This window comes from Misgurnus anguillicaudatus, chromosome 19 (assembly GCF_027580225.2).
Source record: "Misgurnus anguillicaudatus chromosome 19, ASM2758022v2, whole genome shotgun sequence".
In the NCBI taxonomy this organism is placed as follows: Eukaryota; Metazoa; Chordata; class Actinopteri; order Cypriniformes; family Cobitidae; genus Misgurnus; species Misgurnus anguillicaudatus.
This window is the reverse complement of record NC_073355.2, coordinates 44,279,366-44,303,990: the sequence shown is the minus strand read 5'-3', so window position 1 is coordinate 44,303,990 and position 24,625 is coordinate 44,279,366. Positions and strand designations below refer to the sequence as shown.

General features: G+C 36.4%; 1 protein-coding gene across 4 annotated transcripts; it reads left to right on the top strand.

The window, feature by feature from the left end:
- LOC129436649 (uncharacterized) lies at positions 1 to 9,529 on the top strand. 4 transcript variants are annotated; one of them, XM_055194888.2, is made up of 10 exons: positions 1 to 138; positions 672 to 789; positions 861 to 922; positions 1,019 to 1,472; positions 4,286 to 4,339; positions 5,008 to 5,086; positions 5,383 to 5,530; positions 5,863 to 5,961; positions 7,758 to 7,945; positions 9,164 to 9,529. In XM_055194888.2, the coding sequence occupies exons 2-10, from the start codon at positions 686 to 688 to the stop codon at positions 9,305 to 9,307; spliced, it is 1,332 nt and encodes a 443-aa protein (XP_055050863.2). In that variant the 5' UTR covers positions 1 to 138; positions 672 to 685; the 3' UTR covers positions 9,308 to 9,529. The 4 variants fall into 4 exon arrangements, with proteins under 4 accessions (XP_055050863.2, XP_055050861.2, XP_055050862.2 ...); XM_055194886.2 differs by having other exon boundaries at positions 50 to 189; XM_055194887.2 differs by having other exon boundaries at positions 51 to 189; positions 677 to 789.
- The last annotated feature ends 15,096 nt before the right edge of the window (positions 9,530 to 24,625 follow it).

Here is a 24,625-nt window from a genome sequence, read left to right as displayed (position 1 = left end):
GTGAAATTGTAAACTTTAGTTCATTTCAATGGGAATAGAGACAGATTTTACACATTTTTAATCCTGAAGGTATACACTCGGTGGATCGTGGAAAGCTAAAGCAGTGTTTTTCCGAGAGAAACGTGTATTTCCGGGCGGGTAACTTGAATCGTTTTTGGACTCTTGAATATTTTATAAACACGAATGCAGGTAACGTTAACGTTAACAGTTATGAACGACGACAGGTTTTCCTTTATATTATTGTTATAAAAACAAGCCATGTGTGAATGTTTTTTTTCTGTATTGTCACCGCTGTGTAAACATGCTTGCATGTGGATAGATAGTAAGTATATTAAGTGGCCATATAAAGCATACAATATAATATTGTATTTAACTTAAAGTCTTTATACATAGGATACAATATAATATAGTCTTCTATGTTATATAATGTATAGATTAGTATAGAATATTATGTATATTTAGCGTGCAATGCAGTGTAATGTATTATATATATATATATATTTATATATATATATTTATATATATATATATATATATATATATATATATATATATATATATATATATATATATATATATATATATATATATATATATATATAATGGTATCCATGTGTGTATATATACACAATATAATGTATATGTTCGTGTATTCTGTCTCTAACCTGTAGCTCAGATATAGATTATGTCTCTGCTTCATGCTATTGATGAAGCCATCAAAATGTGCAAAGCTGAAGAATCAAGACTGACAGAAAGCATCAGACAGTCCAAGGACCTTTTACGCTCAATGTAAGATCCACTAACAAAGATTGTAAAGGTATTATTTTAAGAAGCACTTAAATAATGCTATATTTTTGCAGGAGAACCCGTGTGACTGACATCAGTGGGTTGGATCATGCAGCTGCCATCAGTACCAAAGACGGTTAGAAAACACCCATTCATTGATTCGTTTGCTAATTGTTTATTTTGCTTATATCCCCATGCTGTTTATAACCTTTTTTTCAAATTTTTACATTAGATGTTGCACCCAAAGAACAACAAGAAATTGAACTGCTGGATAAAGTTTTAAAGAAAGCCCTGAAAATTCGCAGTGCATCTGAAGGTCATAAGGAACTTTCCTCTGACGGTGACATCAAAACCCCTCCTAATGACATCAGAAACAAATCAGTCATCAATCATAAAGACAATGATAAAAGAAAACCCGGTCAACGTGTGCGATCAACTGGAAGCAGTGTTAACTCTGGAGGAATATTGACACGGCCGGTTTCAGTTCAGAAAGCTCGTATGGTTTTCGCAGGGAAACAGTCAGCTCAGAAGAGTGCTCCGGTGAAGATCTCTTCCACAGGATCCCAGCAGAAGATCTGTGATGAAACCATTAATGCTAAAGAGCCACTGATAGATCAGTCAATGAAGCGTCTTTGTGAAGATGTTCCTGTGTCCAAAACAGGAACTTCACAATCTAATGAACAATGGTATGTATATGGTGAGATACTTATCTTGTTTTGCGCTAATATGGAGTTGATCTTTAGCCAAACATACAGGACTGTGCAAAAGTCTTAGACCACTATGCCACAATTAGATTTGTTGTTTTTGCAATGTTACAGTAATCATATATGGGTGATTCTCACGAAACCATTGAAACACCACGGCACTAATGATTTTAGCTTTAAAATGTGTAATATAGTAACATTAAAAAGCATCAGAATTAACACAATACTGTGTTCTACCTTGCACAATGTGTGATTTTAACATAAGAATTTATAATTGGAAATTTTATCTCATTTTCTGCTGAAATTCTCATTACCTCAATGTGTCCGGCTGTGTTTGAACATGCGTTATGTTGTAATTTAATCAAATTAACACAAAAATATTAAGAAAAAAAAAATAAATGGATATTTTGCTAGACTACTTTAGATGACAGAAAAAATATTTACTGAATATTCATGTATAATAATAATGAAGAAAAATTAGGAAAATGATGTGTCCATGTCTGATGTTCTCATCCTCCGCAACACTTTTTGAGAACAGTTTAAGCACACATACAGAATTTTAATAAAGTTTGATTTTGAGTGACCAAGCACATGGACCAGTTACTTCAAGATGGCTACCAGGTAAGATCATTTTTTACTGTTAATTTGAAATATTGTCTTGTCAGAATGCTTACACGACATTTTGATTATCATTACCGCAACAGATGCTTATTAAATGTTAATTTAATTAATAGAAGCATAATACTTTGATTTTAAATGCATGTGCAGAATCTCCAAATTATGTTCTTTCAGGTTTGTCATGTCATTTTGAAAATATGTCAGTGTTGATGTTTTCTGACTGTTGCGGTAATGAGATTTTTTAGGACTAATTTTTTTTATTATGTTACAAAAAGTGTTAAATGACAAGTAAAAGTTTTTAAATAAATGTTCCCATTTACTCCAGACTTTGTTTTTCAATGTCTGGTGGGAAAAAAGTAAATTTAAGCAATTTTTACATTTTCATACTTGACATTTTTAAAACCAAGTTTTCGTGAGAATCACCCATTTAATCGTTTCTTAGTCTCTTTAATAGAATACATCCAGAAAATACAGGAAATGCGTATATAGTATTAAAAACTGTATAAAAAGTGTAAAGTAATGTGTCAAGTATTTAGGGTAAACCCCCCTTCCATTTGAGCAATCGCAGGAAACTGCAGGATCTCTTAAACCTAAATAAAATACAATTAAATCCTAATTTCTAATTTTAAAGAAATTAGTATTTTTACTTCATTCTGCTCAAAAACGCTCAAGATGTGTTTAGTGCCAAGAGAGGTCACACTAAACACTGACGATGCTTAAAGAAGACATTTAGTCCTGAAAATTTTATTTTTTATTTTATATTTCCTGTATTTTCTGTTTGTATCTTAATAAAATAGATTGAAAAATAAATATGGATGGACATAAAAACTTTTAAATTAACAAGTCTGGTGGTGGTGGCTACTTTTGCACAGACCTGTATATGTTAAATCTTTATATGTCAGCCTACTTACAACTAGGCTCACAAAATTCCAGGAATTTTCAAGGCTGGAAACTCTCCATGGAAATTATGGAATATTCATGTGAATATATGGGAATTAACAGGAATAAACTGGGAATTTGAAAATTTATAACAGGGAACTTAAATGTAGTTAAAGGGAACATATCATAAAAATCTGACTTTATCCATGTTTAAGTGCTATAAGTGGGTCGCCAATGCTTCTATCAACATAGAAAATGTGGAAAAAGGACAACCCACTAACTTAGTTTTAGTAAACCATTCTCTGCAAGCATGTGAAAAAATAGGTCATTGAAATTTGGCTCCCCTTGTGATGTCAGAAGGGGATCTTATTATAATAATACCGCCACTTTTCCAGCACTATCCAAACACGGCACTGCAATTTAGTGCAGGAATCAGACAACTTGCATTTTAAAGGACACACCCAAAAATGTCATTTTTTTTCTCACTCCTACAAAGTGGCAATTTTAACATGCTTGAATAAATGACCTATATGGTATTTTAAGCTACAACTTCACATACTTAACCTGGGGACACCAAAGATTTATTTGACATCTTTAAAATGTCTTGTGAAATGTCCCCTTTAAATAAAATTTATTAATTTGGTTTAAAATAACAACATTTAATGCCATTTCAGTTGAATTTCTACCCTGCAAATTGCACACAGCACACTGCTTACTGAAGGGCCATTGAGGCCACACCCTTGCATGTAATTGTTTTTTTCCATAACATGCACAAATAATTTCTTGAATCCTGCACACAAAATAATGTCAAAATGTCCATCTTTGCATGTATTCACATAAATTATATATTTTTAATTTGTTTAAAACTTTCTTGTGATGTGTGTTCATATTAGAATAATTTCTAAAGGGTTTTTGATCAAATAAATCCAGGCTTGATGAGCGCAAGTATCATTAAAGGCGGAGTGCACAATGTTTGAAAGCCAATGTTGATATCACCTAAACAATCACGCCCCTACCCCAATAGAATCTGGACCTTCTTTTAAAAGGCCCGCCCCACACATACGCAACCCCGGCAAGAAGGTCGGTTAGTAGACACGCCCCTTACTGCTGATTGGCTACAAGTGTGTTTAAATGTTTATTTATGTTTGTATATGATATAGTTAAGTTTATATAAATTTACAAATAATTCCCATAAAGTTCCATTAAGTTTCCAATCTGGAATATTTCCAAAATTCCCCAGATTAAAGGGGGACCCCTTTGCAACCCTACTCACAACTTAGTTTTATCTGTTGTTGTAGGATACAGTCTCCTTTATTACCGGTTTGGCGATCACAAAGAGCAAAACAGATCAGGTAAGTACCATACAGTACTTGTTCTAGATTTATAGCATGTTAAACTAGTAACTTACACAGGGCTCCAGGCTAACTTTTTCACTAGGAGCACAGTGGCCCCCAACTGAAAATTTTAGGGGCGCAACCAGAAAATTTAGGGGCACATACCGTAAATCCATACCATAAATACTTTGATGATAGATGCAGAAAGTACAATGTGCTGTTTCAAATTCAGTGTCACATCAAACAAAAAAGGTCAAATTTACTGGTCGCACATGTGCAACTGGATGTAAAATTTGGGTGGCAAAATGCCACCATTTGATAGCAGTCTGGAGCCCTGCATGCAGCATATGTACTGTTAACAGTTTCTAAAATGTATTGCGTCGTTTGCTCAAGGCACTGTGTCCCACTGACCCTTTGTTTCAAGTGTGACATATGAACCAAAAGCAACATCAGCCCCAGTCTGCTTTGTGACAAAATTTTTTAAATAGCCTGCCAAGTTAAGACATTCCCTGCTTTCCCATTTGCATACTATCAGTACTACATAATAGTCGAAAATAGATTTGGTATGTCCCATCTCTTTATATGGACTTAAATGTTTATACTTTCCCATAACAAAAAAACATGGGATGCAGGCACTTTGTTTTGTTTCTTGCTGTAAACATAAAATGATGTGTTTTTAACCCCAGGTTGTGCAATAAAGTACTAACTCATCAGTCCAAGTCTGTACCAGAGAGAGATCATTTTACTGAGAGACTCCGCTCAACTGTATCCTATCCTACATTAAAGCTTTTCAATTATGTGTAATGTCCTTTTATATACAAGCAGTGTCATTTCTGTAAAATAAAACATCTCTTTCTCTCCCATATCAAAGGCATGTCTGTATTAATTGGTAAAATGTAGTGTAGCATAAGCCTGCACATACCGGTTGACTCGAAAAGCTGTTTTTATTCAAACTTCTTGTATTATTAGATGAATTGCTTTGTTGTTTTCCTCATTTTTAGATAAAACCATCTGCTGAATGTAAAAGTTGAGTATTTTTCCTTGACCTGCTGTTGTATCAGTTTCCATCAGAATGGCCATCTGGATGTCCTGCAGATATCAAAGCAAAGCTGGACGAACTCACGCGGCGTTGTCTGGACCTGACGCACTGCTTTCATGCTGAACTGAGCCGGTGTACTTACCAGGGCTGCCCAGCGGGATCACAGCCAGGTATCTGCGTCTGGTGCAGAGGGATGATGATACACAGAAGTGTGTGGGTGAAAGTAGGAGGCTAAAAAATGAGCAATAGTACAATAAGGAAGGATACGTCCAATGATTACACTCTCATCCAGCCTTTATTCATATGAGTCATGGGATGTTTGTTACAGGCAGGCTGCTTATTTAAAGTAGATAGAAATTAGAGATATGTTACTGAAGTTCACGTGACTTAATTCAATTAAATTGTGAGTCTAATTTTTGGGGATTTGTGCATAGTGGAGCTTGCCTTCTTGTGCTAGCTCGCCAAAGGAGGGTGTTGCTGAAAAACTGTTTGTGTATTACAGGTTCGTCGGGTGAGAAATGGTTTGAGTCTTCACTGATGCTTCAAGGTCTGGAGAAGATGACTGAAGAACTTCTCACAAGTGCCGATCGTCTGAAGAAAGGTGCTTCAAAATCTCTAACAACAATTTTCAGATTAGGGTGCATGTAGAGCTAGTTATCATGCATTACCAACAATAGCCTGTTTAATTCAAGGGTGGAAAACAGCTGGGTTATTCTCTCGAAATTAGACTTATGAGGTGTCATGAAACATTTTGATAAAAAAAGTAAATGCAAAGTAAGGGTATCAAAATAAGAAACACAGTTACAGTTACAAACATCTCTTCATGTACTATTTTGCACATGATTTCAAATTACATCATACAAACCAATTTTGTTGTTTTTTCCACATTTAAGTGGAAAGTTTTCATTACCGCAACGTGTCCATGACTGGATTTGGGTTCTTCGACATGGAAATATTTATTATTAAAAAATCTAAAAAATAAAAAGCTTCAGTGCATGTTATACTATAAACATTTACAGTAAAGAAACATGTGGTATTTGGTGATCATTGGTAAATGTAGAGACAATAATAAGGAATATAAATGTGTCCAAGAAAATTTTTTTCATCCTCCGCAACAAATTTCAATCATTGTTTAAGCCCTCAAGTAACAAACATTTTAAAAAAATTGTTGGAAGGGAGATAATTGACTGTGACACTCAAGATGGCTGCCAGGTCAGCAGTTTTTATTTTTTCTGTCCAGATAAAAGTTGAGATTTTGTTTGTCATAGTACTTAGACAACTTTTTAGTTCTCATTACCGAAACATGCGTTTGTAAATGCATATATTTAATTTAATATCATGTTACGGTAATGATAATTTTTGATAATGATAATCTAAAAAAATGTAAATAATTTTATAGGAAATATTTTAAAATAATAGTTATATATCTAAAATATCTAAAAATAATAGTTATAGTAAGTTCAGACCTTAATCTTATATGTGCAAAAAAAATTGGGTTCAATTCAAGGGCTTTTTAAAAAAATCTGATGCTGGACACCTTTTCAGTCTGGATTTCGTGAGAATCACCCAGTTATGAAAAACATAATATTTATTATTGGTTCAAGAAACCTGGAGTGACATTGTAAGTAAACTACAGGGGAAAACGTCAAATAAAGTCAAGTAAAACTATTAATTCCAATGTCAACCTGGATTGCAAAAGCAGTCAAAAGGGTAAATACATCCTCTGAAAACTAAATAAATAAGCTTTCCGTTGCTGATGTTTGTTAGGATTGGACAGTATTTGGCCGAGATAGAACTATTTAAATCCGAGGGTGCAAAATGAACAAAATATTGAGAAAATCAAAGTCCTTAGGAACACAAATCTTAAAGATAAATACATTTTTGATATATTTATGGTAGCAAATTTCCAAAATATCTTGATGGAACATGATCTTAAATTTAATACCAGCCTTAATATTAACACAGCTGTCCTGTGTATACATGTGTGCTGAAGTTCTCACGTTGTGACATTGGTTAAATTTTTCTCATGTGGCCTTAAGTGTTCCCTCCGGATTTAACATTATCTCATAGTGTCTTCACACAGATGCAGTTCGTCATTGTGAAACTGTCATATCATCCTACATAATTTCACTGACTTCCCTGACCTCAAAAAATCCACTTACAAAAGTTCTCATGTTCCTGCTTCTTGGGAAAGTAATATTTTGTCCAGAAGCTAGCTCCTTATCTATAATCTATTTTCTTATCTAAAGAAAATATTACCAACCGAAGCCATATTTTCCAAATTTTGAAATTCAATAGTTCACTTTCCTGTGTACACAGCTTGATCTGAATCATAGTGGTCAGTAAAGTAGAACTGCACATAACCGAGCTTATGAAAGTCTAAATTGTGTTGTTCAGACTGGGAAAGGTGGAACAAGTGTCATTCGGAAACTCTGTGTCCTGTACGAAGAAAAGGGGAATGGGGTGATCCAGACTGTCCTTGTCTGCCGCCCGTCCTGTCTTACACCAGTGAAACTGAACTGAGACAACTGGAAACCCAAAGACTTCAAGTGGAACAACTACAGCAGGCTGTCAGCCTTCAACAGGTGCACATTTTTGTCTTTTATGTGGGTTTCTTTGTTTTTGTAGCTTTAATGGATGTAGTGTCATACCTCTAACTGTGGGTTTATACGAGATGCGAGTTCAACGATTTGCGCAAGTAGATTACATACATAGTCAATGCAAAAACGCGATCAGAGGCGTCCTCGCGTGGGGTGATGCGAATGACGCAATATGGGCGGCGCGTTTGCCGTGAAAACACGCGCTATTCGCCTCAAACGCATTTTCGCCCAAGTTGAAAGTATTCAACTCGAGCAAAAAATTCGCATGACACAAAGTTAAATCCCGCAAGTAATCTAGAGCGAAATTCACGAAAATTCAGATTTAGAAGGTGTCCAGCATCAGAATTTTTAAAAAGCCCTTGAAGCCGATTTTTTTGCACATATAAGATTTCTTCTTACTATAATCATTGATTTAAAAAATATTTCCTATAGAATTATTTAAATTTTTTAGATTATCATTATCAAAAATTATCATTATCGCAACATGATATTACATTAAATATATGCATTTACAAACGCATGTTTCGGTAATGAGAACTAAAAAGTTGTCTAGGTACTATGACAAACAAATTTTAACTTTTATCTGGAAAGAAAAATAAGAACTGCTTACCTTGTAGCCAGCTTGAGTGTCACAGTCAATTATGTCCCTTCCAACTTTTTTTTTTTTGAAAATGTTAGTTCCTTGAGGGCTTAAACAATGATTAAAAATTGTTGCGGAGGATGAGAAAATTGGTCTTGGACACATTTATATTCCTTATTATTGTCCCTACATTTACCAATGATCACTAAATACCACATGTTTCTTTACTGTAAATATTTATAGTATAACATGCACTGAAGCTTTAAATTTTTTAGATTTTTTAATGATAAATATTTCCATGTCAAAGAACCCAAATCCAGTCATGGACACGTTGCGGTAATGACATTTCCCCCCTTAAATGTGTAAAAACAACTAAATTATGACACCTTGCAAGTCTAATTTCGCTAGAATCACCCTTCTGCCAATTTCACTGGGACCAAAGTGGTGTGTAAATGGGGTTTGAAAGATCAACTAAACCTTACCCGACCTTAACTAGCTGACCTCAGAAAAGGATCAAAGTAGAGTAGTAATACTTTACTGTTATACTTTCAATGGCAAAACTTTGGCAAGGGTTTTACATGTATCATTTTATATTTAATTTAAGTCATTTCTTTGTTTTTCAGGCAATGTCTGATAATCTTGCATCATACTGGACCATGATGGATTCTGGTACGGAGCGGCCCAGTGCTGTGGTTTTGCGTGGCCTGTACTCGCTGCTGGCAGAGGGAGGGCTGCAGTTCCCATCATTGGTTTTGGACTCTGAATGAGCAAAAATGACTTTATTAGGGTAATACACTTACAATTCACAGAGCTCCGCAGGAACAATATACCGTATGCCGATGACGGATCCGTTAGTATTTTCATGTCGAGTGTATTCTGTGTGAACCTTTGACTCAAATGATTATCAGTCATGTGATTTGAGGAAATTATGAGGAAGTGCAGCTGGGCTTTAGAAATGGGAATAAAACCTCCAGCTGATTACTCTCATGCGCCATGAGTCAGGATTTTATTTCATCCGAACACATTATCATTTATTTGGGTCTCTGCAGAGGTCTTCCTGTTTGAATTCAACTACTTTAAGCTTCACAAATCAAACCACGGGCATCACTTGAATACCAATGCAGTGCTAATACATTCAGTGTGATGCCTGTAGTGTTGTGTTTGTGCCAGCAGAGGGCCGTGTGTTATTTATTCTGCGCTGAATTAATTACAAGAGAAATAGATGCAGATCATGGGTTAAGTAAATTAACTTTATTCCCCTTTTAGGGTTCATTTGTTCACAAATTGAGGTGAAAACGCATCGTTTACTTACTCGCTGTAGTCCAAGTCTTCTGATGACTTCAGCAAACCAATTGTAACCAGATGTTCATTGCTTTATCTTTGATCCGGTTGCAGTTTCACTTGTGAAAGCAAGTTCTGTACTCACAAAGAGTTTGGTGTTTATGGGAGTCACAACAGCATTTGACAATCAGAAAAATGTGTAGTTGTCAACCAAATTACAGATAAATGGATTTAATGCATACAGAATTAAGCTAAACACCGAGTTCATTTCCAAATAAAAATAAAGGTTTTAAAAAGAGGCTTCACGGTCATGGCATAAGAAAACCACTCTGTGTTCACCAAAAAACCTTTTAAGTCCAATTTTCCTAAAAGAAAATTGATGTACATTTTAAAGTCCTAAATAGGACTGGGCGATAAGGCCAAAATTTCTATCGCCGAAATACTTCTAAAATTCAGTCGGTACGTTATAAATCCGATAGCGGTATGAATGTTAAAAAGGCCTTGGGTTATATTGCAAAGAATGCCCCCAACGAATGTCTATACCTACATACGTCTATGAAGCCTTCCCTATAAAATAAATTGATGTTTGTTTTTAATTTTTATTTAGCCTTCATGCAAAATTTAATGTAAACTCACTGTCAAATAAACATAAGACTTCACATTCAAGGTTCACATTTCAGTCATTGAGAAATGCAGTAATACAGTCTCAAATAAATGGATTTCTTCAATCACAGTATTAACTTTCATACTTCTATAGTTTTGATCAATTTGCTATTATAGGAATATGAGGAAAAATTTTAATAAATTAACCCTAAAACTTTTGAATGGTAGTAGGCTATTTAATGTTACATAAGATAGTTGGACAGAAAAAATAATATTAAAGCTCTATTTGTAATTGCATAGCAAGCTACATAATCATATATTAGATACTAGCATACTACATTATGTACATATTTTACTCATAATGAGACAAATGTCATAGCTGCATACAGTACATACTTTTATCTTTTGCACATTTCTCATCTTTCAGTCCCTCCAGAAAAACGCGATTGTGCGATAGCGCAATGTATTGCATAATCAGCCAAAGTCCGCATATTTATGCGGGGCTGCATTTTTTCCAAATACGACGCACTTTCGCTGCATTAATTACATATTTCTGCGCACAAAATATGCGGGGCTTGCATGATTTCATAATCTCCGCATTTTCGTAGCAAAAAGTCACATATATATTAGCAGAAAGTTGAAAAATGTTGCATTTACTTCCCAAAAGCGCAGCCGTGTCCTCTATTGCCATGGGAACGTTATGAAGTGACATGATTATGTGACGTGAACATCATTGCAGCTTTTGCAAGTTCCGCAATTTTCGCAAGTTCCGCAATTCCATAGCATAAATTGCATAAATATCCCGCATATTCATCGCATTTTTTAAGAAAACGTGCCGCAAAATCGAGGATTTTTGCCCCCAACAATCACAAAAAAACGTTCCCCTTTTCTATTTTGTGCTTAATCTTATTTTTCTCATCTGTAATTCAGTTTGTATTGCATTACATCTCCTGTCCTCCCTCCCTATATGGTGTCACTATTGGATAGAGCCCGACCGATATATCATGGCGAGTTTGTCACGAGACATACATTGCTTGAATAACAATCAAAAGAACATCCCAATCAGTTCTCTTAACTGAAATAAGCTCTCATGTCCAGTTTTGCTGCTGTTAAATAAGCCGAGAGTGAAGCGGAATTACCTAGTAAATATCATATTATTTTAGTTAAAACTCATAAATAACTACAAATAACTAATGTTAGGGAAATCTGCTAATGTTTTGTGGCGCGTTTCTGAAAAAAAAAAAAAACAAACAAACAAAAAAAAAAAAATATATATATATATCGGCCGATATATCAGAGTATCGGATTTTAAAACCAACAAACATTTGTATTGGTATCGGCCTTCAAAATCCTTTATCGGTCGGGCTCTACTATTGGAAGCTTTAAAATGCATTCCACATTTAAATCCAAAACAAATAGGGAGAAATCCCGCAAGTTCCTCCTTTGTTTACATGTGCGCTTACAGTTAATATGAACAATCAGGTTTATTTTCTATCAAATATCGATTCTTATCACTGAAAATGCATCTCTTCCTGCTTCGTTAGACTGTTCTGATGAATATTCCGCCTTATTTTTCTGTTCCTGGAAGCGCACATTGGGTAAGCGAGGTGTCATTTTGCGTACCTTTGCTTTTTACTAGATGAAGCCAAAATGAAGCCAGCTTTTGCCAATCCAGCAAAGTTTTGATTGATGGGGTAGTAACCAATCATGAAACGATTACAAGGATTCAACTTATGTCAGTAAAATGTACTTCTACGCAAATCTGCTTTTACACATGCAGATACATGCGTGCGCACCCGAATGTGTATGTGCTGTTTTGGTATCATAGAGGGCCGGCTAGCCTCTCACAGAGTCGCTTAGAAACCACTCCACAGAATAGATATTAAAATATCCATTGTGGATCGTCGTCTGCAGATGATTTTTTTGTGTAGAGAGTTTTTTTGAAAAAGGTGATAAGGAGCACGATCGAGGTGAAATGCGGCTACATCCAAAAGCCAGGGGCTCTCTCGTGCAAAAATTTAATATGTGCCACAGAAGAAGTACCATTTACACACACAGCTCTATGAAATGGCAAAGCATATTTATATCAATTTTTTCAGGTATTTCATGACAATAAAGAATATTTATAATGATTGTTTGACGAGTGTTGCCTTTTGAAATGCACTTATAAATGACTCAAAGTCACAGTGATTTCAGATTGATAAGGGCTTCCTACTGATCAAAGAGCTGTAGTACGTGAAAAAGCTGTTCATAATATCGCCTTTGCAATTCAGAATTAATACAAGTCAGGCATTATTTGTTTGAATTGCGATGAATCATCCCAGCCCTACGTGACAGTCGACATATGCCGTATATCGGGTGATTGTTTAAAAACAGCTGATGATGGGGCAGATTATAATCCTGGCAATTTAAAGAGGATGACATCAGAACTCAGAAGTATTTTCTGTGATTCAAGAAACAAGGAGTAAAAAAAACTATCAGTATCTATTTGTATCGGTAGATGTCATTCTAATGCTGAGTTTACACCAACCGCGTTTCAGGCGTCAAAATCGCGTCTACTGCGCCTATTTTGCTGCTTGAACAGTTTGAATGCATTCGCGTGTGTAGAGCGAAGTAGACGCGTGGAAAAAGCAAACATTTGACGCGTGTCAGAGGCAAACTCCGCTTCTTGTGGGAGTGGCAAGTGCTATGCGGTTGTCTGTTTGCAAGATGGCTGATGTTGATTGTGCATTTATCGAGAGAGTTACCATGTTGTATTTGGTAACCTTACTATATGGGGAAAATAAACGGCGCGGGTCGATAAATGTCACATGACTCGATAAACGTCACGTGACTCAAAAGTGAAGTGTGTATTACAACTTACCAGGTTGCCCGATGTCCTCACTGACACTCTTCCAAGCGAGGTCCTTTTTATTCCTGTCTCTATAGAAATATGAACTTGTTTCGTATAGCTCCAGGTGACTGCTCACGGACAATATCAAGCGTTGGTTGAATGAGTGCCTCCGGGAGGGGCTGCCACCACAGCAGCAAGCAGGCTCCTGATTGGTTAATGTGGCGCGAAATTCTGCCAACGTTCAAATTTGTCAACTTGGGCGTCAGCCAAAAATTCCCGTGAACCGCAAAATGCACAAAAAGCACCATTCGTGCGTATCGCGCACAATGCTCAATTTGCGCCTTTGAGGCAGAAACGCGTCTTCCGCGCCAAACGCCTCTTCCGCGCTGCGGGACCTCCAGACGCGCATTAGCGCGTCTTCACATTGACTTAACATTGAAATCACTTGCGCTTCACACCTCTATCGCGGTTGGTGTAAACGCAGCATAAGTATTGAATATCGGTATCGGCACACATATTGGTACATACCTAATTTTTACGTTTCTTAATGTAAATGTTTTTTCAACAATGTTTTTTTAATAGTTTTTATAGATGGTTTCATCGGACGCAGCTCTTAGTCACTCTGTAGATTGCTTTGTATACATTATATAGTACACATTTACATGGTAACGTTAGCTTAGTGTAGTTTCTGATATGGTTTAGCTATGATTTGAACTGAGGTCATCTGCTTGTTTACTGTTTACTGGAAGTTACGCTTGTTCCACGAAGTCCGTTTGTTTATGTTGTTACTGCTGAAACCTTTAGGCTATAGAATACAGTAGATTATGCTAAAACGTAGGATTATAAATGTCATTAATGAAAGCTCTTGGACAGCTTTAATGATTACAGTTTGACATTTTTAAAATGAAAGTTGGTTAAAAGTATGAGTATATTGTATGTACAGATGGATCAAACATTTTAACAGCCCCTGATTTTTTTGCCATTCACTCCCACTCTTAAACTATGCGTATGTAGTCATTTCGTCCACTTAGTGAGTTTGTACCGCATGCAAAATGGTTTGTGTGGTTGTTAATGCCTGACTTTTAAAATCTATGAGTCACGCGAAGAACAAAGGGGCTTTTTTCTCATCGATTTCATCTTGCTTTTAGAGTCCCACGTGGTTTTCACGCTTCTCCTTGCATGTAGTGCGCCAAAGCTGTCACGGTCGCCACGCCAACCCTCCAAGACGGATCAATAGATCATTACATGATGCATCGAAAAGTAGTAGCCTATTGAGTTCAAATCACCGAGTTAAATAAAAAGCACGTATGCTCGGGTACAGCATGATACCGTAAACAGGCACCCTTCAGTTTAGGGGGCGCTAAAATTTTTTATTTATGTTGAATTCACCCCGAGAGTGTGAATATGAGAAGTTGAGAGCTCACGGTTTGGGCCGTGGTTCTGGAAAGCTCTGTGTGAGGTCTGTTAGGGGACAGTAGCCCACAGGCAGAAGGCACAAGCTGTTCCAGACCCGGAGACAGGTGGCGCTGGGTTCACACAGCGAGTCGTGGGTGGGCACCCTCCCCCAGTCCCCGCCCACTCACCGCTGATGTCACTGACTCATTTGGGAATACGTTCAAGGGACTGCTACGCCAGTCACGGGAGAAAGAAACAAGATAGGTTAAAATAACAACAGATGAGGTCTTAGTCAGGGGCTTGCTAGCAAGATGTGTCCCCTAACGAAATCAAATGGACCTGCATAATTTAACTAAATATATTAAAATTGTTGCGATTAAAGTAAGTGAGTAGTGTTGATTGTAGCATTTGGTAAAATTAAAATGCTTCTGAAAATAAAATCCAGGGAGCAACTATTTTGTATTACATTTTATGGATTAGGCAGATGTGTTAATCCAAGTGCTTATAAATGAAAATTAGCCCAGATTTTATTTACACAATAACACGGGGTTATATAATAAATTATATACCATGGCTCTACATGCGGAAAAAAATATGTTTTAAAAATATTTTAAAAAATTGGAATATATGTTAAAAAATATATATATTTTCACCAATATATTTTGGCATTTTTTATATTTTAAAAATAAATATGTTTTAAATCAAGGAAATATGTTAATGTCTTATTGGAAGAAAAGCTTCATGTTTATGTTATAAACCTGTACATAAAAGGTTTGAAAAGGTAAAAATTAAATATATTTTCAACTTCAACAAATATACTTATACTTAATATTAGACTGTATTTAGCATATATATTTTGGCCATATGGGTTGTAAATTAGAAATTTATTTACGTGCCCTGGAAATACATTTTAAAATATATTTAGTTTTAACCTTCGTATCAACATATATTTTCAAATTGAAAAATATATTTAGCATATATTTAATACATATTTTGGCCAGAGAAAGTCTTTTCAGCTTCATAATGGTATTGGATAGTGCCCCATTTTTAAAGCTCCAAAAATGACATGAATCTATCAAAAACTAATCCATACACAGTTATTAAATGTTTTCCAAGGTAAAGCGATGAGTTTTTGTAATTAAAATATTTTTATTTTAGTTGCCAGAAGCCAACAATCATAGTTTATAAAGTTTAAAATATGTTTTCCTTACGAAAAACCCAGCTTCGCATCAGAAGGCATACATTGATCAATATGTGTGTTTCCTGGGGTTGAACCCATGACCTAACACAATGCACCCTTAACACAATTAACCCCTGATGAGCGGCCGAGAGGTGACGGGTTGAATTGGATTTTGAATCGGTACCACTGAGGTCAAAGTAAATCTTCGTCTACTTCAAAGACTATTGAGTTGCAAACATAAAAAACATACTTCATGGTTCGCGTTTACAAGATGGATCAAATAAAGTCTTTGTCTAATATGAAGTTTCATTGAGAAATGAGTATTAAAATGCATAATTGCAAGCTCTTGAACCCTGACTCATCAACTCGCGTCTGCTCTTGACTTTAAAGCATTCAGCACGCGTAGCGTTTTGAGTACCGACGACCTTTCCAGCAGCTTGAAATATATTCTGCGCTTGTTACATAAAACATGCAAATAAAAGCTTTGATTTTTCCAGCTGGTCTCACACACGTTTTCATTTAGCCGAGCCCCATGGGCCATTACTGTACGATTCTGTGAAAACACAGGAATGCTGTATAAATGAAAAAAACGCACGGTGTCAAGTTGTGCTTGAACTATTTGGGATCCCGAAAACTCATGTTTATAAAATCTATTCCTTGGAACTCTAAAAGCTTATCTGAGTAATAACATTCAAGTCTACCAGAAATATCATCAAGGCTTCTAGGAAAAGCAATTGGTTTTGTATAAAGGAAAGCAGTAAAGTGGGATTTGTACTCTTGAAATGATCTGCTGGTAGAGATTTGAGGTGGACAGTAATGCAGGACACAGCTGGTACACCTTCGAAATGCTTTTATCTAAATAAATGGATTGATGTGTCCAGATAAGTCTGGTCTTATTGAAGTGTCAGGTCAGACTTTATGTGGGTCATTGCAGACATCTGAAGATTTAACTCCTGCAGCAGCTGGCTGCGGTTGTAAGAATAGTCTGCTTTATTTGTTTTTATAGTTATGAGCTCCATGACTAACCTGATCTCATAGGAAATCATATGCATATTATGATTTGGCTCATTCGTATGAATTTGTACAAAGTGAATTGTACAAAAACCTCATTACTAAACCCAACGTCACATGGGCAAAAGCAAATTGCACAAAAACATACACATTTAGATGTAAAACACATACAAATTGCCATGAGATTGTGTGGATCTGAGTCTGAACATCAGTTTGTGTTTCCATAATATATATATACACTCACCTAAAGGATTATTAGGAACACCATACTAATACTGTGTCCTCTGTGCCTTCAGAACTGCCTTAATTCCACATGGCATTGATTCAAGAAGGTGCTGAAAGCATTCCTTAGAAATGTTGGCACATATTGATAGGATAGCATCTTGCAGTTGGAGATTTGTGGGATGCACATTCAGGGCACGAAGCTCCTGTTCCACCACATCCCAAAGATGCTCTTTTGGGTTGAGATCTGGTGACTGTGGGGGACATTTTAGTACAGTGAACTCATTGTCATGTTCAAGAAACCAATTTTGTGACATGGTGCATTATCCTGCTGGAAGTAGCCATCAAAGGATGAGTACATGGTGATCATAAAGGGATGAACATGGTCAGAAACAATGCTCAGGTAGGCTCTGGCATTTAAACAATGCCCAATTGGCACTAAGGGGCCTCAAGTGTGCCAAGAAAACATCCCGCACACCATTACACCACCACCACCAGCCTGCACAGTGGTAACAAGGCATGATGGATTCATGTTTTCATTCTGTTTATGCCAAATTCTGATCTGAATGTCTCAACAGAAATCGAGACTCATCAGACCAAGCAACATTTTTCCAGTCTTCAACTGTCCAATTTTGTAGCCTCTTTTTTCCTATTTGTAGTGGAGATGAGTGGTACCCGGTGGGGTCTTCTGCTGTTGTAGCCCATCTGCCTCAAGGTTGTGCATGTTGTGGCTTCACAAATGCTTTGCTGGCACCAACAGCCATGCCATGTTCAAAATTGCTTAAATCACCTTTCTTTTCCTTTCTGACATTCAGTTTGGTGTTCAGGAGATTGTCTTGACCAGGACCACACCCTACATGCATTGAAGCAACTGCCATGTGATTGGTTGACTAGATAATTGCATTAATGAGAAATTTAACGGTTTTTTTTTCCTAATAATCCTTTAGGTGAGTGTATATATACATAATAATTACAGACAGGACACACACATATATATTATGCAAACATAAGCTTTTATTTTTGTATGCGATTAATCGTTTGACAGCCCTAATAAATAATTTAGTGAATATATTTTTAAAGGTGTTACTGACATGTACTTTTTACCAGATGTTGGCAACAACCTAATCTCATGAGAATTTACTTTTATTTTATGATTTGGTTAATTCGTATGAATTTGTACAAAGTGAATTCTTACAAAAACATACAATTATTTAAAAAATAACAACAATGATACCCTTCCCTTAAACCCAACGTCACAGGGACGAAAGCAAATCGAACAGAAACAAATAAATTTGGATGTAAAATACACACAAATTGCCATGTGATTGTGTTGATCTGACATACAGCGAGTAAAATAAATTTTGAACATCTCACCTTTTTTTTTAGTAAGTAGTACTGTCAGTATTTTCAGTAATTTAATCGCATAAATAATAAAAGTTTGTTTTTGGTTAATATATATGTGTGTGTGTCCTATGTGTAATTATGTATAAATATATAAACACACACATACATGTATAAATTTAAGAAAAATTATATTTATATATCCATGTTTTATTTATATATATAAGGTTTTATTTTGTATGCGATTAATCATGATTAATCGCTTGACATCCCTAATAGTAAATATATTTGTAAAGGTGCTATTGACATGAAATTTTCACCAGATGTTGACAACAACCTCAAATCTCATTGGATTTTTTTACATATTTTATGATTTGGCTAATTTGTATAAATTTGTACAAAGTGAATCTTAAAAAAATACAATTAATTTAAAAATCAACAATGATACCCCACCTAACCCATATGAATTTGGTTGTAAAATATGTACAAATTGCCATGAGATTGTGTTGATCTGACATACAGTGACACTTAGCATTTTTAAGTAAATAGTAAATATTTTAGTAAATTAGTTAATATTTTTTAGTAAATATTTTAGTAAATAGTAAAAAATTCTAGTAAATATATTTCTAAAGGTGCTATTGACATTAAATTTTCAACAGATGTTGGCATCAACCCATGCAATCCACAGATGCAAAGAAATCAAACCATATTTGTCCATAAATTAAGAGATGTGTTATTAACGTAATGACACAGGCAAAAGTATTAGACTCTAAAGAAAAGGAGGTGCATGGAAAGCCAAGACAGTCAGTAATAAAAAAAGCAATTCTGCCCCTTGTCAGTGCAAATATAGCCTGAGAATAAGTCCCAACTGATAGCCTGTAAAATAGTGTTTCATTACCAAGGTGTCATGCAAGAAACATCTCATGATGGGTAAACCCAAACACAGCCAGCTTTCTCCATGCAGGAGGCGTCTTGAAGCTTTCATTACCAACAAAGGCTTTTGTACAAAGTATTAAATACATTTTAGTAAGAATGTTTAATACCTATTTCCTTTGCCATTTTACACGGCTACACATAACTTAAATTATGGACATCTATGGTTTGATGTCTTTGAATGTGTGGATTGCATGGATTGTACCAACATCTGGTGAACATTTTATGTCAATAGCAAAGTTAGAAATATGTTACTTGAGAAAAATGTTACTAAAACACTTTTATTAAACAATGCTTATCATATGAGCTGTATTGAGTTTCCAGCATGCCATGTCTCTGTAGATTAAGTCACGTGGTGGCACAGACAGTAATGCAGGTCTTGAAACCTCCAGACGAGTGGCAGACGTGCAGCTGTCATTGAGATCAATGGAGATATTAATGGGTAATACTCTGTCTCCAGGTATTACAGACTTGTGAGTCATGTTCAAATTGAACGAGAAAATAATTTGTATGGATGCTGTAAGCAATTTCAGTCACTCTCTCGCTCTCTGTCATGCTCTCTTTCTCGCTAGTCATCGGTTTCATCCCATTCTTACTGTCACACAAAGGAGGATCAATCTACCAGCTAGCACTTCTCATCAAAGTAGCAGTCTTAATAGACATATTTATTTGCAAACCCTAATTGAAAACATCTTTTCATGTGTTTCCCATAAGATAGTAGCTGTGTTGAAATGGAACAGGCAGACGCGTGTCGACTCTTTGACTAAGGCTTTGGTCTGAATTATTGATTCGTTTTTTGTACATGAATTAAAAATTATATTTATTTTCCTAATGCACACTCATATTGTTCATAATTTATTCAAGCACGTTGTTCCATAAAAATCCATCAAAATTTTGCCTTTGCTCGCCTGTTAAAGGTATAAGTAGTTCATACAAAAATGAAAATTCTGTCATTTTCTCATTGTTGTAAACCTGTATATTGATGAACACAAAAATCAAATTGATAAATGATGGTAAGCACACATCTGATTGAAACCATTGACTTCCATAGTAGGAGAGCAAACCTTATGGAAGTATTGTGATAAATAATAAAGGTATTTTGATAAATGATGGTAAGCACACAATTGACAGTACCCATTGATTTCCATTGTATTTGTTTTTCCTACTATGGAGGCCAATGGTTACAATCAGCTGTGTGCTACCATCATTAATTAAAATATCTTCTTTTGTGTTCATCAAAAAAAAAATGTATTCAGGTTCAGACCAATATGAGGATGAGAAAATAATAACAGAATTTTCATTTTTGGTTGAACTGTCCCTTTAAGCATCTTATCTGCTGATGTCACCATATTGCCTATTTTGATAATTTCCCAAATCAATTCCCACTTTACATTTGGCCCTTTCTATGAAATCCAGGTTAAAGTCTCAATCTAATAATGAGATTTGGAGCATTAAAATGTAATTTTACATAGATTTTAATCTTTGACATGATTTTACTGAGTCAATATTAAAGATATAATGGTTATTATTGTTCTTTAAGGTAGATAGATAGATATAGATAGATACAGTATATGGATGGATATAGATAGATAGATGGATATAGATAGATAGATGGATAAAGGATATAGATAGATATATAGATGGATATAGATAGATATATGGATATAGATAGATATATAGATGGATATAGATATATAGATGATATAGATAGATATCTGGTTATATATGGATATATATGAAGAGTTTCGTTGCAAAACAAGATAACCACCGTTTTTTTAATTGTTCAGAAATCACGTTTTTTGGTTGTGCATTCCAATTAATTTCAATGCAACTGCAGTTGTTTTTTTTTTATTTAAAACCTTCATAACTTAAAAAATACAGCTAAGTAGCACCATAAAACAAAATAATAACATGATAACATAATAATAAACATGTTTTGTCAAAAATGTTAAAAAATGGATTTATCTCGATAGATGGATATAGATAGATATATGGATATAGATGGATATAGATAGATATATGGATATAGATGGATATAGATATAGATGGATATAGATAGATATAGATGGATATAGATAGATATGGATATAGATAGATACATAATATCATCATATATAATGTAAAGAACAATATCCATCTATATCTATCTATATTCATCTATATCTATTTATCTATCTATCTATCTATCTATCTATCTATCTATCTATCTATCTATCTATCTATCTATATATATATATATATATATATATATATAGATATATAGATATATATATAGATAGATATATATATAGATAGATATATATAGCTATAGATAGATAGATAGATAGATAAATAGATATAGATGAATATAGATAGATATAGATGGATATTGTTCTTTACATTATATATGATGATTTTATGTAGAACACAGTAAATCACAAAACACGACTTTAGCTGGATTTTTACTCGGAGGATCACATATTTTTTTCTCAATTTCCAGTTTCACTTGGAAATGTGTCACCGACAGAGAGATATGAGTGCATCTAGAATATTTTTAAACTTCAGTAATTACTTGGAATATGGTATGGCATTGGGCTGTAAATGTCATTTCATATTGATTTAGGTACGGTTTGGATGACATCAATAATATCTCCCATCCTGTTTCTCAGAATTAAGACTAAACCATGCAGGCCACAAGAGACAGACAGATAGAGTACGTGACGTAAACACTGTGTTGTTTATTGACGTTCGTAACAAAGACGTGATGATCATTGATTAATCCATTAACGGTTACTTAAGCTGTAAGACGCATGAGGCTGTGGAATATTGTGAACTTGGTTAAGGCTGTTTTTGGTCATGTGAATTGTCTATATTAAGAGATGCTTATTTGTGCAATGTGGTGTTGTGTCTGCGTTATTTGTTTGTGATTTACTGTTTCCTACATAAAATCATCCTAACATTCTGTGAAAAATAACCTTGATATCTTTAATATAGACTGAGTCGTAGATTAAACTTTGATGCTCCTAGATTATGATTTTTTTTTAATTTGGCAGAATTCTGGATATCATTATGAAATGCAAAATATGTTTTTCATAACCTTCTTTTCATTGTTTCAAAAAGGTGCTGTCACTTTGCAGTGTTAGCACATATCTACACATCATTGTCCGTCAATATCTGCTCCCTCTAGATGTGTGAAATGATTTCACACAAGGGATCTCATTGAGCCATAAATTGCATCGGTGTTCCCTTGTGCGCGTACAGGAGCTATTATTTGCTTTTTCACATTGATTTCCCCCCGTTGCGCAGACCATGAAAGGAAAAAGACGACGGGATTAAAAATGGACATCCGCTCAAAGGCTGCATTCAGCGTTTGGTGTTTTTGTGTGTGTGTGTGTGTGTGCCGCAGCGTGGGAGGACGATGCATGCGGGGGTGCACAGCAGTCACATGCGTGTGTGTATGCGTCTGTGATGTTTCTGGATTCATCTGAAAATTCATTGCATGTGTTTTTCATACTGCGTTGTCCCAAAATAATGAATAATGTGGCTCAGGGAATTAGCATTTAATTTGCAGTCCCATTCACAGATAGCACAATTCTCTCAGGGATCCTTCATCTAGCAGAATGAAAAGCAAGAGAGCCAAAGAATGAAGTAAAAGTGCATGAACGGTTAGCTCCACCCCCTCTCTCCCCATCCTCCTTCCTGTTTGCTGTCCACCAGCCCAGTCTCATACTACGACATTTGACGTCAGATCACTCCTGTAGCCAATCACAAGCCTTGGGCAGCCCCCTATGCTGCTTGACTCCGCCTCTCCTTCTGGTCTCATATATAGCAGGGTTCATTCTCTTTGCTTGAGTGTTCAACGTGCTGCTGTGCCTCAGGAGGCAGAGCACAGTTGCACTGTGAGTGAATCACCACCACATCTACCCAGATTCATTCAGCGTTTCTTTCAGAGCTCAATAACCGTCCTCCCTGCCTGGCTGTCGTCCCACTGCCCCGCTTTCAAGATGGGCTGCACCACCGGGCACTTCACATGCCAACCGCAGACAACGGCAGCTCCTATCCCGGAGAGCCAATCGCAGGACCCGAAAGTCCCCGAGGTGCTGTCCTCCTTGGAGAGGCTCTCGCAAGCCACCGGAGGGATGGAGAAGTCCTGGTACCGCTGCATCTTTCCCTTCGGAATCATTTCCCTGGTGATCGGAGTGGCCGGGACCGGGGTGACGTACACGTACAACGATCTCCCGCAGACGAAAGTGGTGTCCGTGGTCCTGCTGATCGTGGGGTTCGTTCTGGTGGTGATGGCTACGGCTTGCTGGACGGCCCATAAAAAGAAGCGCAGGAAAAAGAAAGAAGGGGGTTCCCTCAGCTCCGAACAGTGTCCCCTGTGAAGCGAACGAAAGGTGGCGAAAAGAGACGCTTGGGATTGAAAGCATTGTCTGCGCCCGCTGGGCTGAACGCAGGCAAGGGCCCCTCCAGGATTTCGGGCGGAAAACACGGGAGGTGAGCTTTCACCAGAGTCACGCACGCAGTTTACCGTTGCTCGGCAGGTGTCTGGTGTCAAAACAAGCCCGGAGAGGAGGACACATATCAACACGCACGCACGCACACAGGACACTTAACACTTCCAGGGCCATAACTGCGAGCGGACGCCGGAGCCAGTGCTGCCGTCAACACGCGCATTCTTGCCGCCGCACCATGTGATGCCAAGTGAAGAAGCGGGCCAGAGGTGGCAACCGGACACCGCGGCGAAAGAGGAGTTCACCTCCGTCACCGTCGCACGTCATTCGCCCGTCCTGTGACACCGTAGCAATGTGTGAGCTTTTTTACGCAACGGGAGAGTGGAACTTGAACCTGCGTCTGCTTGCTCGGACCGGCAGCTGCGGATCAAGATAGGAGGAGGGCACGGACACGGAGAGGTCGAGAATGCGTCCGTCTGTGTGTGTGTATGTGTGCAGGAATATGAACTAGAGAGACGGGACACCTGCTCACCCTCTTTTGCTGTCAGACCTTCGTCAATCGTAGTCTCTAATGATTTAGTACAGGGTGCAGCATCTGATATTAAGGACACTCATGGGAATTTTACACGGTGTACGGTCTGTTGACGGACTTTTACTTTGGGTTGTGTGGGTGTGTGTGTCTGTTTGTGAGAGAAAGCTGGCAAATCCAGAGCCTTCAAGAACCTCAATAGTTGGAAAAAACAACCACAGAGGAATTTTATAATAGCGTGATTCAGAGAAAGACGAGCGGGCCAAAGGATCTTTTGTCTAAACAGAAAACTCATTTCCTCAGACAGATAAACAAGATTACGAG